The sequence below is a fragment of the Brachyistius frenatus genome, unplaced genomic scaffold (genome assembly GCF_029030835.1).
Source record: "Brachyistius frenatus isolate BFR_SWC_R1_liver_20210118 unplaced genomic scaffold, ASM2903083v1 Contig_296, whole genome shotgun sequence".
Classification (NCBI taxonomy): Eukaryota; Metazoa; Chordata; class Actinopteri; family Embiotocidae; genus Brachyistius; species Brachyistius frenatus.
The window spans coordinates 97,501-110,297 of record NW_027210895.1 but is presented as its reverse complement, the minus strand read 5'-3'; the positions used below and the strand labels follow the sequence as shown (position 1 = coordinate 110,297).

The 12,797-nt window shown below is 53.1% G+C and overlaps 1 protein-coding gene across 1 annotated transcript in view; it reads right to left on the bottom strand.

The window, feature by feature from the left end:
• The window catches only part of zswim8 (zinc finger, SWIM-type containing 8), a 28,115-nt gene continuing 15,318 nt past the window's right edge, over positions 1-12,797 (bottom strand). Inside the window, exons 8-26 of the mRNA XM_069722585.1 lie at positions 12,666-12,797; positions 11,010-11,185; positions 9,518-10,824; positions 9,070-9,197; positions 8,771-8,950; positions 8,422-8,605; positions 7,907-8,005; positions 7,571-7,695; positions 6,923-7,235; positions 6,573-6,728; positions 6,192-6,414; positions 5,235-5,524; positions 4,922-5,145; positions 3,116-3,604; positions 2,576-2,753; positions 2,323-2,496; positions 2,102-2,221; positions 1,688-1,866; positions 1-1,209 (exon numbers count right to left, since the gene is read on the bottom strand). The exon at positions 12,666-12,797 is cut by the window's right edge and continues 70 nt beyond it. Of these exons, the coding sequence (XP_069578686.1) occupies positions 1,006-1,209; positions 1,688-1,866; positions 2,102-2,221; positions 2,323-2,496; positions 2,576-2,753; positions 3,116-3,604; positions 4,922-5,145; positions 5,235-5,524; positions 6,192-6,414; positions 6,573-6,728; positions 6,923-7,235; positions 7,571-7,695; positions 7,907-8,005; positions 8,422-8,605; positions 8,771-8,950; positions 9,070-9,197; positions 9,518-10,824; positions 11,010-11,185; positions 12,666-12,797 (4,881 nt within the window). The 3' untranslated portion in view covers positions 1-1,005. The remainder of the gene's footprint in view (positions 1,210-1,687; positions 1,867-2,101; positions 2,222-2,322; positions 2,497-2,575; positions 2,754-3,115; positions 3,605-4,921; positions 5,146-5,234; positions 5,525-6,191; positions 6,415-6,572; positions 6,729-6,922; positions 7,236-7,570; positions 7,696-7,906; positions 8,006-8,421; positions 8,606-8,770; positions 8,951-9,069; positions 9,198-9,517; positions 10,825-11,009; positions 11,186-12,665) is intronic.

Sequence of the window (12,797 nt, the reverse complement as noted above, 5' to 3'; positions counted from 1 at the left end):
TCACCTGAATCCGTTTTATTTAGACAGCGTTACAGACCAAAACTGACTCATCTGGCTTGTTTTGTTAAATGTCATATTTCTATCTAACAAAAGAAGAAATAAAATGGTAATGAAAATCTGTGGAGCCTTTAATGGGACATAAGAACATCTTTCTTTCCATCACTCAGAAAAACAAACAAAGAAAGAAATAATGCCACAGTAAGAAGCTCAGAGAAATAAAATGATACCCAGCCCAACGAGTCCTAACGAAGGACTGTTCCAGAGGTTGTGGCTGTGAGACGGTGAGGACGAGTGGAGCTGCAGAGGCTGGGCTCAGAGGTGGTTAGCTGGCTTCTGGTTTTGGTCGGGAGCCGTGTTGACGGCCCTCCTCAGGCAGGCTGAAATGTAAATCTGGATCCCACGCGACGACAGCGTTCCTCTCCTCCGACTCCTCTCTGTGCACGTCAGAGTCTTTACGAAGTATCAAAAAAGATTCAACAAAATACTGAAAAAACCTCACAATAAAACTTCTCATAATAAACCGGGTTTCCTCGCCGAGCTTCTGTTCGTCCCACCCTGCTGAGATTCAGATCCACGGTGACGAGCGAGGCCTCGCGGCGCCGCCCCTCCCACGGGAATGTTGCAGCATGACAGCGACTCAGTGGCTTCATTTAAAACTAAAACTACAAAACACTGGAGGTGAAGTGAGGATGGAGGGAAGCTCCCCGTCAGTCTGCAGTTCAGGGGAAACACAGTTGCCCCGACAGGAGATGGGGGGTGGGGGGCATGGAGGAGGCTCTTGGTGGACCGACACAGACAGTGGGAAGGGGGTGGGGGGCAGGGGGCGGGGATTGTACAGCCTGCGTGTGCTTCACTGAGTCCAGGTGGCAGCTTGGATCCAACATGGACACGGCCGGCTGATTGCGGTGGCAGCAGCGATGCTGGAGGCGATGTGGACGCTGGATGGGACTCCTGCAGCCGGGGCCTAGGCTCCGCCCCTGCCACCCCTCCCCCGGAGCAGGCTGCTCAGGGGGAGAAGGTCGCCATCTCCAGGGAGATGCGCTGCCACAGCTCCTTGGTCTGCTTGCCTCTCTTCAGGTTCTGCAGCACGTCGTTGAACTGCATCATGCCCACCGGCGTCAGGCAGAACGCTCCTCGAGCGCTGCGGATGATGTTCACGAAGTCGTCGTAGTCGGCCGGCGTCAGGTGGATGAGCCGGTGGTGGATGTACTGCGGAGACAGAGAGGGCGGGGTCAGTAGGTTCAACCGGACGGATGTGATACGGATTCTGTTCTCGGGTGTAGAACTGCAGTATTTTGGTGAACCGGTCTTTAATGGACTCTTGACTGACGGCCGGTTCTGAGGCCGCAGTCGGAACCGGGACGTCGTCGCTCTTAAATCTACGAACGCACGGAGTCAACTTCTCCAAACGACCTCTACCAGAACTTCTGTCGACTGAACCCGAGCTGCTGTCAGACAGAAGTGAAATAAACAGGAAGTCAGATGGATCACCAGATGACAGGATGTCATGTGACCCGACGGTCCCCTCTGATTGTCCGTGGAGAAACAAAGTCCAAACAGCAGCTCAAAAAGCCCTGAATATGTCATACTTCAAATTACACAACAAGTGGTTCCGATCCAGAGATCTGATTGGTCAACGTGCTCAAATCATCATGACATCACACCCTTCTCATCACAGGTGGGGTACCTGCAGGTAGGCCTGCTGGCAGCGCTGCACCAGCTGGTGGAACGCAGGTGTGCGCAGGTGGGCGTGGATGTGGGCGGGGTTGAGTCTCTGCAGAGCCTCCATGATGATCTCCTGCAGGACGAACGGACTCAGGACACCTTTGGCTGCTCCCACACAGAACTGGTAGACGTAGTTGACTCCTGACGGGACGGAGGACATGTGAAGAGAGGACAGACAGGAAGTGTCAGTTCAGATTTACACTGAACATTCACCGATCTATTTTATTTGTTGCTTTTATTTTTGTTTTGATTTCATGTGATTTTTCTGTTTATTTATTCCGTTTCATTTTTGGGATGATTTATATTTTTTATCGTCTATTAATCCTGCTTAAAAAAAACCCCACAAAACTGTCCTAATAAAGCTTTTCCTGCTCACCCAGCCTCGCAGCCAGTCCCAGCAGCCACTTGACGTCCTCGGTGTAGGGGGGGCTCCTGGAGAAGTTGTTGGGGTGGTCGTTGTGAGCCCTCCTGCCCAGCATCTCCAGCGCCAGCATGCCTTCACACACATCAGATCATCAGAAACTCACCGTGAACCTGCTGCACCACATGGTTACCACTGGTCAGAGCAGCAGAGCCCCCCAGGACCGAACTCCTCACCGACTCTGTAGGCGGAGTGCAGGTAGTGCAGGCCCTGCTGGCTGATTGGCTGGCTGTGCTGCTCGTCCTCTGCTGAGAAAGGAGTGCTGACCAACGGGGCGGGCTGGGAGGACAGCGAGGGCATGGGGGGCCCCTGTATGGCCTGGATGGTGGGGCCGGCGTGGACGCTGCCGACTGGAAGACACGACAGGGACACGAAGTCAGTCCTGCGACAGTTAGCTGAAGATAAACGGTTTAAAAGCGCGGCGCCGACCTGCTACGGTGGTGCTGAGGGGCAGGCCCGTCTCGGTGTGGTACGGATGGACTGCGATCTGAGTCATGGACGGGACGGGGACACCGGGGAAGGTGACGGCCGTGGCTGCCATCGGAGGCTGGGGGCCGGCGGCCACGGAGAACGGGTACTGGGCCCCGATGAAGGCTGGGTGCATCCCCTGAGGACGGACACACAGACACCATGAAGGAGGTGCAGCAAGATGTGAAGAGTCACACGTCTGGAATTCAAAATACTGATGAAGCCACCAGGGTTCAGTTCCTCCAGGAAATCACCAACACAATAATGAACACAAATTCAAGAAAACTCCACAATATTTTGTAGAAACATGCAATCTTTTTTCAAATTCCCACAATTTCCTCGCAAAACATTATTTCGGACTATTTCTAGATGAATCAGTCTTTCAGTTATAATGAGGGAAATAATAAAGTTTTGAATGTTCCCTCCAAACATCCACGTTTAAAGTGTTTGAGGACGTTTATCTGAATCTGCTTCCTCCTAAAAGCAAACAGCAGCTCTGACCTGGGGGTACGCAGCTCCGGCCACGGGGAAGACGGCGGGCCGAGGGACGTGCTGCAGGGGGTGTCCCAGGTACTGGGGAGTGCAGACGGTGGGGAGGTGGGCCTGGATGGTGGTGTAGGGGTGGAGGCCCTGGCTGTGGGGGTGAGCGATGGCCTGGACGGGCATGGCGTGGGACTGGTAGATGGTGGAGCCCACGGAGATGACGGGAACGACAGTTGCCGCGGTGACAGCGGCGGTGACCGCCGCCACGCCCACAGACTCCATGTTGGCATCCAGGACGCAGCTGGACTCCGGGGGCCTCCTGCCCGAACCCCCGTTGGCCCCGCAGCGCCCGGAGGTCTCCCGCTGCTGCCCCGAGCCCCCGCCCATCGACTGCTCGTACAGCCAGTACCACTGGTGGGCCACCTCAAACAGAACTTCGGGGTACACGCCTCCACCCTTGGCTGCTTCTTCCACCGCCATGCAGGCCTTCTCCAGCATCACGTTGTCCTGCCGGGACAGACAGGGGGGCTATCAGACCATCACGGAGGGTTTAGTTACTCTCATAAATCCTGTTCTGTCTTCCTCACTGGTTTCAGAGATAAACGCTGAGAGAAGCAGCCGCCTCATGTTTCCGCCCTACTCTTATTACTATCTTCAGATTTTGTCTTACTTTCCCTCTCTGTTCTCACACTAGGCGGCCTCACAGTCACTGACCACTCCTCACACTGCAGCTGCCACATCCTCAACCAATGAGCTGATAATAACTTCCTCATTTCTTCAAGTCAGATGTCACTTCACCAACTAAACGGCTGAAACTTACAACAAACAGACACGTTATCTATTAACAGCTCACAAAACTTTTCACTGCTGCACAGCATGCGTCTTATCGTTGCCGTGGCGATGGAGGGCTCCCTCTCATATCTGATAGCTCTATAGTAGTTTTTACAAACTTTACATTTCCTTTCCCTGTTGTCTATTTCTAATCACTCGAGTCTTTGAAGTATTTTTGTAGCCAAAGCAGGAACAAGAAAAAGCATCTCGTTACTGAAGGGCTTGAAACTTCTTGACGAACAGAGAGAAGATAAAAAACACTCCGGCGCCGCGGGAAACACGTTAAATAACTCAAATTTGATCGTGGAAACAAATTGCCTGATATTCCACGAGATGGCCCAAAACAAAATGTAGCCTGGATGCACCGGCTGTTGCTCACAGCTTCAGTTTCCCTCTCTGTGAATACAGTCTGGGGACTCGGCCCGCATTAGCGTTGGCACAGCCACTCTGATGGGCGGACCAATCAGCGACCAGTATCGGTTTGTCCTGCTCCTCCTTCACTCTGATTGGACGGCTGGTGACGGTGAGGAGGGCAACTCTCGGTGATCAGAATTAACAAATGTTGAACGCTCAGCGCAGAACTAATTTTCAGCACCTCGTCACGCTGCTGCCGTTCATTAAAATCTCATTTCTAAACAGGAAAAACAACAGCATTGGGGGACACGGTAGGTAGCTACAGCGGTGGAGTGTCGGCTGATTGGTTAAAATGAACCCGAGGTTTACGCTCACTAGGAAGGAACGTCTGCAAACGATTCTCTATGAAGAATCCACAGACACGTTTATTCACGGAGGGAACTTGGGTTCTGGTTCACACCAGGCTACAACAACAATGATGAAATCCCCAGACTGTCCCCGTCTGGAAAAGAGTAAAAAGATTACCTGACATTCCCTGACCCGTGGGAACCCTGATGATTTTTTTAAAGCAGGAGTGATCCTGTCATGTTGGAAGCAGGAGGACGTGCAGACACATGGAGCAGCAGCCAGACTGTGTACCTGCTCTTTGCACTGAACCAGCGCTCTCTGGATCTCATTGGGGTTGAGGGCATGAGCATGAGGCAGACAGCTGAGGGCCAGCTCTGCCGCGGCCCGGACCATGTTGGGGTCCCTGGCCCGTGAGGCCCGGTCTGCCAGGGACGCCACCTCCGGGGGGGTGAGGTGACCGTCCCAGCACTCCACCAGGATGTTGAGGGCAGCGCTGCCGATCTCCATGGCCTGGCCTGAGAGGAGGAGAGCGGACACGGGGTGAGGAGGGGGGAGGGAGTGCGGGGGAGGTGGTCTTCATGTGTCTGACTACACATCCGCTCACCTGTGATCCAGGACACGTGGGAGGAGTAGGTCCTGGACAGCCAGTTGGGTGAGACGAAGTTGTGGAGGCCGAGAGCGTAAAGGCCGATCTCGAAGGCACACAAGTGCAGGTTCCTGTGGGGCCCCTGGTGGCCCCCGCTGGCGGAGGGCTGGGTGAAGATGGAGGTGGACGAGTTTCCTCCAGCTTTGATCAGCACCGTCTTGGCCAGTTCAAAGTAAAAATGAGCTGCTGCCTCTGAGGGCTGGTTGGGTACGTGGGGGGCGTGGCACTCTGGACGCCGTCCTTTGTACCTGAACATGAACACGGGGAGACGTGTCACATGGGAGTCGGAAACACTGGGGATTCAGATCCAAACCCCTACACCCTTTATTGTGTTGTGAATTTGATTTTAACTCGCATTTCTGTTTTTATGCATTTTTGTAACTCTGTAAGAAATAGCTGTGGTCCTAATAAATAGACATTGTGACATCTAGTGGACGTCCTGCTTCACTTCATGAACGGAGCCATCATTACATCCACCTGTGTTTCCCTTCAGCTACAGGTGACAACAGACTGTTAAACTCCTCCTGTGTGGACTCACTCAGTCCACCACTGACAAACTGGATTAACCCGACAGGAACACACCTGTCCATAAACATCTGTTCATAACGTCCAACAACTCACACCGAGACAGGACCAACGCCGAGTCCAAGAACTTTGTAGACCTCAAAAATCAAACTGCTTTCTAATAAAACATGTTTTCACATTGTCTTTGTGGGTCATTGATTCTAGATTGATTGTAGATTTATTACAGATTGATGGCAAAATTCCATCATGAACTAACGTGATCGCCGTTGTTTTAAACGGGCAGTTTTTGTTTTGAACTCCTCTCATTCGATCTGCTCCTGAATACAGTCACTTCATAACTCGGCTAATGTGCCTCCGCCGGCTGGTCAGCGGGAGGAAGTGAAAGTTTACCTGCTGGTGTCGGTGCTCTTGGCCCTGGCCCCGCCTCCTGCCCTGCGAGAGCCGCTGGAGGAGGAGGAGCCCAGCGAATCGGATGAAGAACTACTGATGCTGTCGCTGTCCTGGCCCCTCCCCCAGGACGCTGCTGCCCAGCCGCCCCGTAGCGGCCGCCGGCTGAGGGTGGGCGAGCTGTCTGAGGTGGTCTCTGGAGCGCTGCTGTCGATGCTCGCCATGCCTGACAACAACACACGGGTTATCTGAGATGCTTCTCCTGGGACATGAAGCCGCTTCAGATTTTAGCTCCTGTGTGTGTGTGTGTGTGTGTGTGTGTGTGTGTGTGTGTGTGTGTGTGTGTGTGTGTGTGTGTGTGGTGTGTGGTGTGTGTGTGCTTACCTGTGTGCTTCTTCTTCTGCCGGACAGGTGAGCCCCAGCAGCGTTGGCTGTATCCACAGCGCGCTCCCAGTGCCAGCCGGCTGGGCACCGTGGCCTCCAGCTTAAATGGAGCCGTCTCGTTCTGCTGGTCGCTGGACGACGGAGGTCCATCTGAAACTGCAGTGACACCGAATGAAGTGGAACCGCAGGGTGACTCAGTTCATCAAATGTAAACCGTGTCTAGAGTCTCCACAACAGAACGTCTCGTAACATGAAATGTAGAGACACCAACGGTACAGTGGAAGTATACTCAGTCATCTAACTGCTCTATGATCGGACTCAGAGGTTCTGGGTGTTCTGGCGGTTCTCACCGTGCTCCCTGGTCTCAGCGGTACTCTCCCCTGTGCTGTTCTGCACCGGGTTCAGGTCCGCCTGAGGGGCCACCTCCTCCCCAGCGAGGGCCACAGCAGAGGAAGAGCTGGAGGCCGGCAAAGTGGTGGCGGAGGACGATGAGATGGCGTGTTTGGAGACGCCCCCCGTGGCCCCGCCCATCCCGCCGTGGCTGGCGGCGGTGTGTTTGGACGGGCTGCGCTGACTGCCGGCTGCCGGCTTGCTGGAGTAGAAGGAGCTGAGAGTCTGAGGCTTGTGGGTCTGACTCTCCCGGTCCAGCAGCTTATCCAGGATCTGAGGACAGGAAGGGTGGTGATGGGTTAAACCAAAACAACAACCTAAAAGGCACTAAAAAGCTGCAGAGAGCTCCATTCTACCATTTCCACATTACACAGTATAAAATACTGACCACTGCAGCTTTAAAGTTTTCATGTTCAAGTAGGAAATGGGTCCATTTATGTGGCATAATTTAAAAAAAAATTGTATTCCTCCGTTTCTTCTGCTGCTCTAAAACCGAGGCTGATCCTGAACCACGAACTTTGTGTCACTTTACACCCCATAATAATCGTGATGAGACGGAACCGTCCGTCTCCAGAACCGGGTCCGAGACACTATAAACCCATCCTCACCTTCTTGAGCTTGCTCTGGTCGTCCTTGTAGGTGATCATGAGTGCCAGAGCCAAGTCACCCTTCACCCGTCTGGTTCCTTCACACAGCAGAGGATGCTCTGCCTCACTGACCGTGGTCTTCATCCCTACACACACACACACACACACACACACACACACACACACACACACACACACACACACACACACACACACACACACACACACACACACACACACACACACACACACACACACACACGGGGAAGACATTTGTGGGGGAGACAGATGATCGGACGTTGAGGAAGAATCGACTCCCGACACAAATTAAAGCAGCAGAAGAAGAATGAAGGTTACCCAGTGCAGCGACAGCAGCCTCGAAGCCGAGCTCCTCGTCGCCGGGCATCTCGTTGTTCCGGTTGCGGCTCGGTGGACGGGAACCCGTCGGGGACACAACTGCACAAACAATTTGGAGAAAAGTGAAAGGGATATTAAATCTCCAAGTTTTAATTTACAACATCTGAATTTAGACCTCAAACAAAAACAACACAATCTTATTTTATTGTATGGAAAGATGAATAATCTGATCAGGTTATAAAACCTGTTTGAGTGGCTGCACTGATCCATAGTTTCTGTCTGCATTTCAACAGACCTAAAAAAGAGAGATAACTTCTGTCCACATGCTTCGTCTTTGTACATTTATTTGATCAGTTGGTCGACATGAGCTGCTGGAAACAGCCACGAAAACTATGAACTGGACAGAACTATCAGATCAATGTTCACACGAGACAAGACTTCGTTCAAACGGTTAACACACAGTCTTCACGGTAAAAACTGCACATTCAGGTGTGAAGACCGTCCTTGGTGCTCACCTGGAGTACACAGCACGTCGAAGATGAAGCTGGCCAGCATCAGAGGCAGCACCGGTCTGTAGTCGCAGAAGTTCCCGTCTCTCAGCTGCTCGGCTCGCTCTCTGATGGCTGACATCTCCACCAGACCCAGAGGGATCTTCTTCAGCAGAGACACCACCTCTGACTCCTGGTAGGCCAGCTTCACCTGGTTAACACACACACACAGTCAGTGTGTGTGTGTGTGTGTGTGTGTGTGTGTGTGTGTGTGTGTGTGTGTGTGTGTGTGTGTGTGTGTGTGTGTGTGTGTGTGTGTGTGTGTGTGTGTGTGTGTGTGTGTGTGTGTGTGTGTGTGTGTGTGTGTGAGACAGACCTCCAGAGCTTTGGTCGAGGCCGGAGGTCTCTGCAGCTCCAGGGAGAACATGCCGGTGCTGAAGGCCAGGTTGTGGAGCTCCAGCCGCTCGCTGAGGACGGTGAGGAGGAAGGCGGCCTTCGACAGCGTGTTGGTGGCCACCTGCGTCTGACGGCTGGTCGACACTTTGCTCTTCTTACCCTGAACCCAACAGAACAGGTGAACAACAGGCGATGTCGGAGGAGGAAAAGAAGCAGCCAGATCCACTTCTAATCTCTTTGAATAGGTCACAATGATCTCTTATTTTTGACTGTATCTACCTTGGTCTGTGGCTGCTCCACCTTCAGGTCTGGAGGGTTGGCTAACAGATCTCTGGCCAGTTCTACAGCCAGCCGGCACGCCTCGTTACTGTAGCCGTGAGCATGGAGCGCCTCAGCACATGCACACACACACACACACACACACACACACACACACACACACACACACACACACACACACACACACACACACACACACGTTTTTTTCAGTCTATATTAAATAAGGGTTTACTTGATACTCAAATCATCACATTGTTTGTATTTAGAGTTGCATCTGTTTCTATCATCGTTCTATTCTTCTGATTAACGTGTTGTTGCCGTGTGTCCAGACTTCCTGGAGAAGCGTCTTTCTGTGATTGGCTCAGCTGTAAGTGCATCAGTGCCTGTCCCATGGCCAGTGGACGTACCGCCGTCCCCTTGCTGCTGCTTCTACTGGATAAAAACGCTCTCACCTCCATGCGTCCCTCCTGCTCCAGCGGTTTGATGCCAGCGAAGATGTCAGGCTCCTCCTCCTGGTGGTTGTCAACCAGCTGTCTGTCCGCTCCCTCCTCTGAGGCAGCGCTCAGGTAGTACGCCTGGTAGTCGTCCTCCCCTGCAGCTTCTCCCTCGGCAGCTGCCCCCGCTGCTGCTTCGGCTCCTGGGTTAGCGGCTCCACCTGCAGCCGCCGGCCCGTTCCCCCCCGCCGCCGCCGCTGCCACTGCTCCGGCAGACGCCGCCTCCCTGCGGACCCGCGGCGGTTTACCAGATGTTTGAATGGGACCTGATTTCGCTGGCGCTGTGGAGGAGGCAGGCTGGTTACTTCCAGCGGAGTCTACATCCTCCTCTCTGTTCTGGACAGGCTCCTCCTCCACCTCTGCAGAGTTGACCACGTCCATCACCACCACCACCGTCTCTTTGGAGGGGAAACACGGCGCTACAGGCTCTGCAGCGGGCGCATGGCTGACACGCTTCGCTTCAAACACCTTGCTGCTGCTGCCGTTGTACTTGCGTGAGTCTCGGAGCAGCGGGCTCGGAGAGGGCAGCATCTCTGGCGGCGGGGGCAGGAACTCGAAGGTGTTGCTGGCCTCGGCCCCCAGAGCCAGGCTGCAGCCGTCGTCCAGGCTAAGCTCAGCCAGGTCGGGCTCCAGCGAGCTGTCCTCGCTGCTGGTTCTCCGCTTCGCGCTGGCATGCTTCCCCCCTCCCAACCCTGCACCTCCTCCTGGACCTCCTACAGACGCCCCCTTCCCTCCCGTCGTCATCTTCAGCTTCCCTCCAGAGGAGGAGGAGCCCGGCCCTTTGTACATGCACTTCCCCCCTCCGTCCTCCAGGGACAGCGAGACGCTCCCTCCCAGACGCACCAGCATCCCCCCCCCTCCGCTGACGGACAGACCCTTCCTCTTGGTCAGGATGGTCTCCTTCGGTCGCACCGCCACCTCCTGCTGTGACGGGTGACCTCTTCCTTTAAAGTCTCCCCCCGCTCCCTCTCTGCCTCCTCCCCCTGACTCTGAGGAGTCGCCGCCCCCCCCTGCCGCAGCTTTGACCCCCCTCTGGTGCTGCACTGCCCTGGACCAGCAGAAGGTGGCGCTCTTCTTGTCTGCGCTGCAGTAGGTGATGCCCTCCAGTGGGTAGGCCACCTCCCAGTTGAAGTAGCAGGACTCCACGGCCGGCTTGAAGCCCTGGAACAGTTTATCCAGAGACTTACGATGTTGTCCTCGCTTCACGATCTCGATAACCTTCAGGTGCCACTGCTTCAGCTGCACCGCCAGCTCCAGACGCCTGCAAGAGAGAACACACACACACACACACACACACACACACACACACACACACACACACACACACACACACACACACACACACACCCTGTTTAATGTTCTCCACGATGTTACACAAGCTGTCTTTACAGTGATAAATGAGCTCCCTCTGGTTTTATCCCAGCAGCGTGGTGCGGGTGGTCTGACCTGCAGGGGCTCATGGTGGGGTCCAGCACCGCCAGCCTCCACAGAACCACCATCTCATCACACATGCTGGCACAGGCGTGAGCCGCCACCTCCGACTGGCCGTTGCTACGGCCGGTGTGTCCGCTGGCACTGCTGTGGGAGGCGGACGTCCGAACGCTGTACCACCAGCTGATGATCTGAACACACAGACAGGTGAGTGTCGGAGAACCAACAGGACTCAAGTCCAGCGCACCAACATGAATAAAGGTCATACATTAACAGCTCGTCGTGATATAAAGACACACGGACAACATTTAAAAGACTTCTGGGGCCGAATATTGAACACAGTCGGGACAGTACTGGATATAACACTGGACCCTGAACGCCTCACAACACTACGGGGCGACGCATCCCGGCCTTTACGACACTTTTATATGATTTAGGTAGAAACACACCCTCCGTCCTTCACACAGTAGCTGGTTAGAGGAGATTTGAAATCATATTAAACTTGTAGAGATCAGAACCTCAGTCAGAGACTCCAGTGAGGGACGGAGTTTTGCTTGTTGTTCAAAATATTTATAAAATAAAAATAGGTAGAAAATCCCCCCAGAAATTCAACATGTGTTCCAGTTGTAAATCTGAGGATTGTTCAGAGGTGCTGAGCGAGTTACATCCTCTGTGATGTCAACAGGAACATTGCTTTATGTTCCCACTTCATTATCACCATAAAGCTCTGGGGCCTCATTTATAAAACATACAATCATACTAAAAGTGTACGTGCGCACGAAAGCATAAACACCTGCACGCAATGTTCTTTTTATAAATCATAATCCAGGTGGAAATGTGCGCTACGTAGATCCGCCTCATGTCCTCCTTCAACACGTTATGAAGGTCGATGCCTCTAAAACGATCCGTGTGGGTCGGCGGTTCTTTCTCCGACAGAGTCGAGGTGTTTGTGGACGAGGTGGACGATATGAAGCTCAGATTATTCGCTGGTCACAAACTAAAGAAAACACGTTGCAGTGAGAGAAGTTCCACCGCGACGTCTCCATGACGACGCGCAGTGGAAGAACTTCTACACAACAACTGCAGTCAACTATGAGAAAATATTAAAAACTGACTCTGTTCTGCAGTTCTTTAGCCTGATGCTGTTTGATGTCATCTTGTATTTGTTACAGATGATGATGATGATGATGATGATCAGTTTGCCTTGTTAACGCGGTGAAAAGAAAAATGTGAGATTTAGATTTGCTTCTATTATTTACCGTCTAAAGTTGCTGATGGAATAATTAAAGGTGACGAGCCGAACTGATCCTGCTGTTCTGGATGTTAATGATAAAGTGGACTCGCGTCCAAATAAGATGTGAAGTGACATTGAATGTGAGAGACTTCGTTATTCGTATCAAGATGTCCGTCACGTTTCATTTCTACAATCTGGCTTCAGTCCACCACCTCATCGTCTGTCTACAAACATACGTACGGAGTCACAGTTTGCTTTCAGGTGCCACATTTTCCCGTTAAATGAGTTTTTATAAATCCAGATTTGGCGTGGGGAGCGACGTTCGCCTCTTTCAGGCCCATTGTGTGCTTAATGGTGATAAATGAGGTCTCCTGGTCTGTAGTTCTTAAATCTGGTTTCCTTTCAGCAGCTGGAGCCGACGTCCCGTCACACTCTACCTGCTCGTAGGTGAGGCACTGCTCCGTGAGGATCTCCAGCAGCGGGGCGGCGTTGCTGTCTCGCCTCTTGAACATCTCTCTGACGATGGACAGCAGGTTCCAGATGCCTTCGGGCTCTCGGCCCCTCAGAGG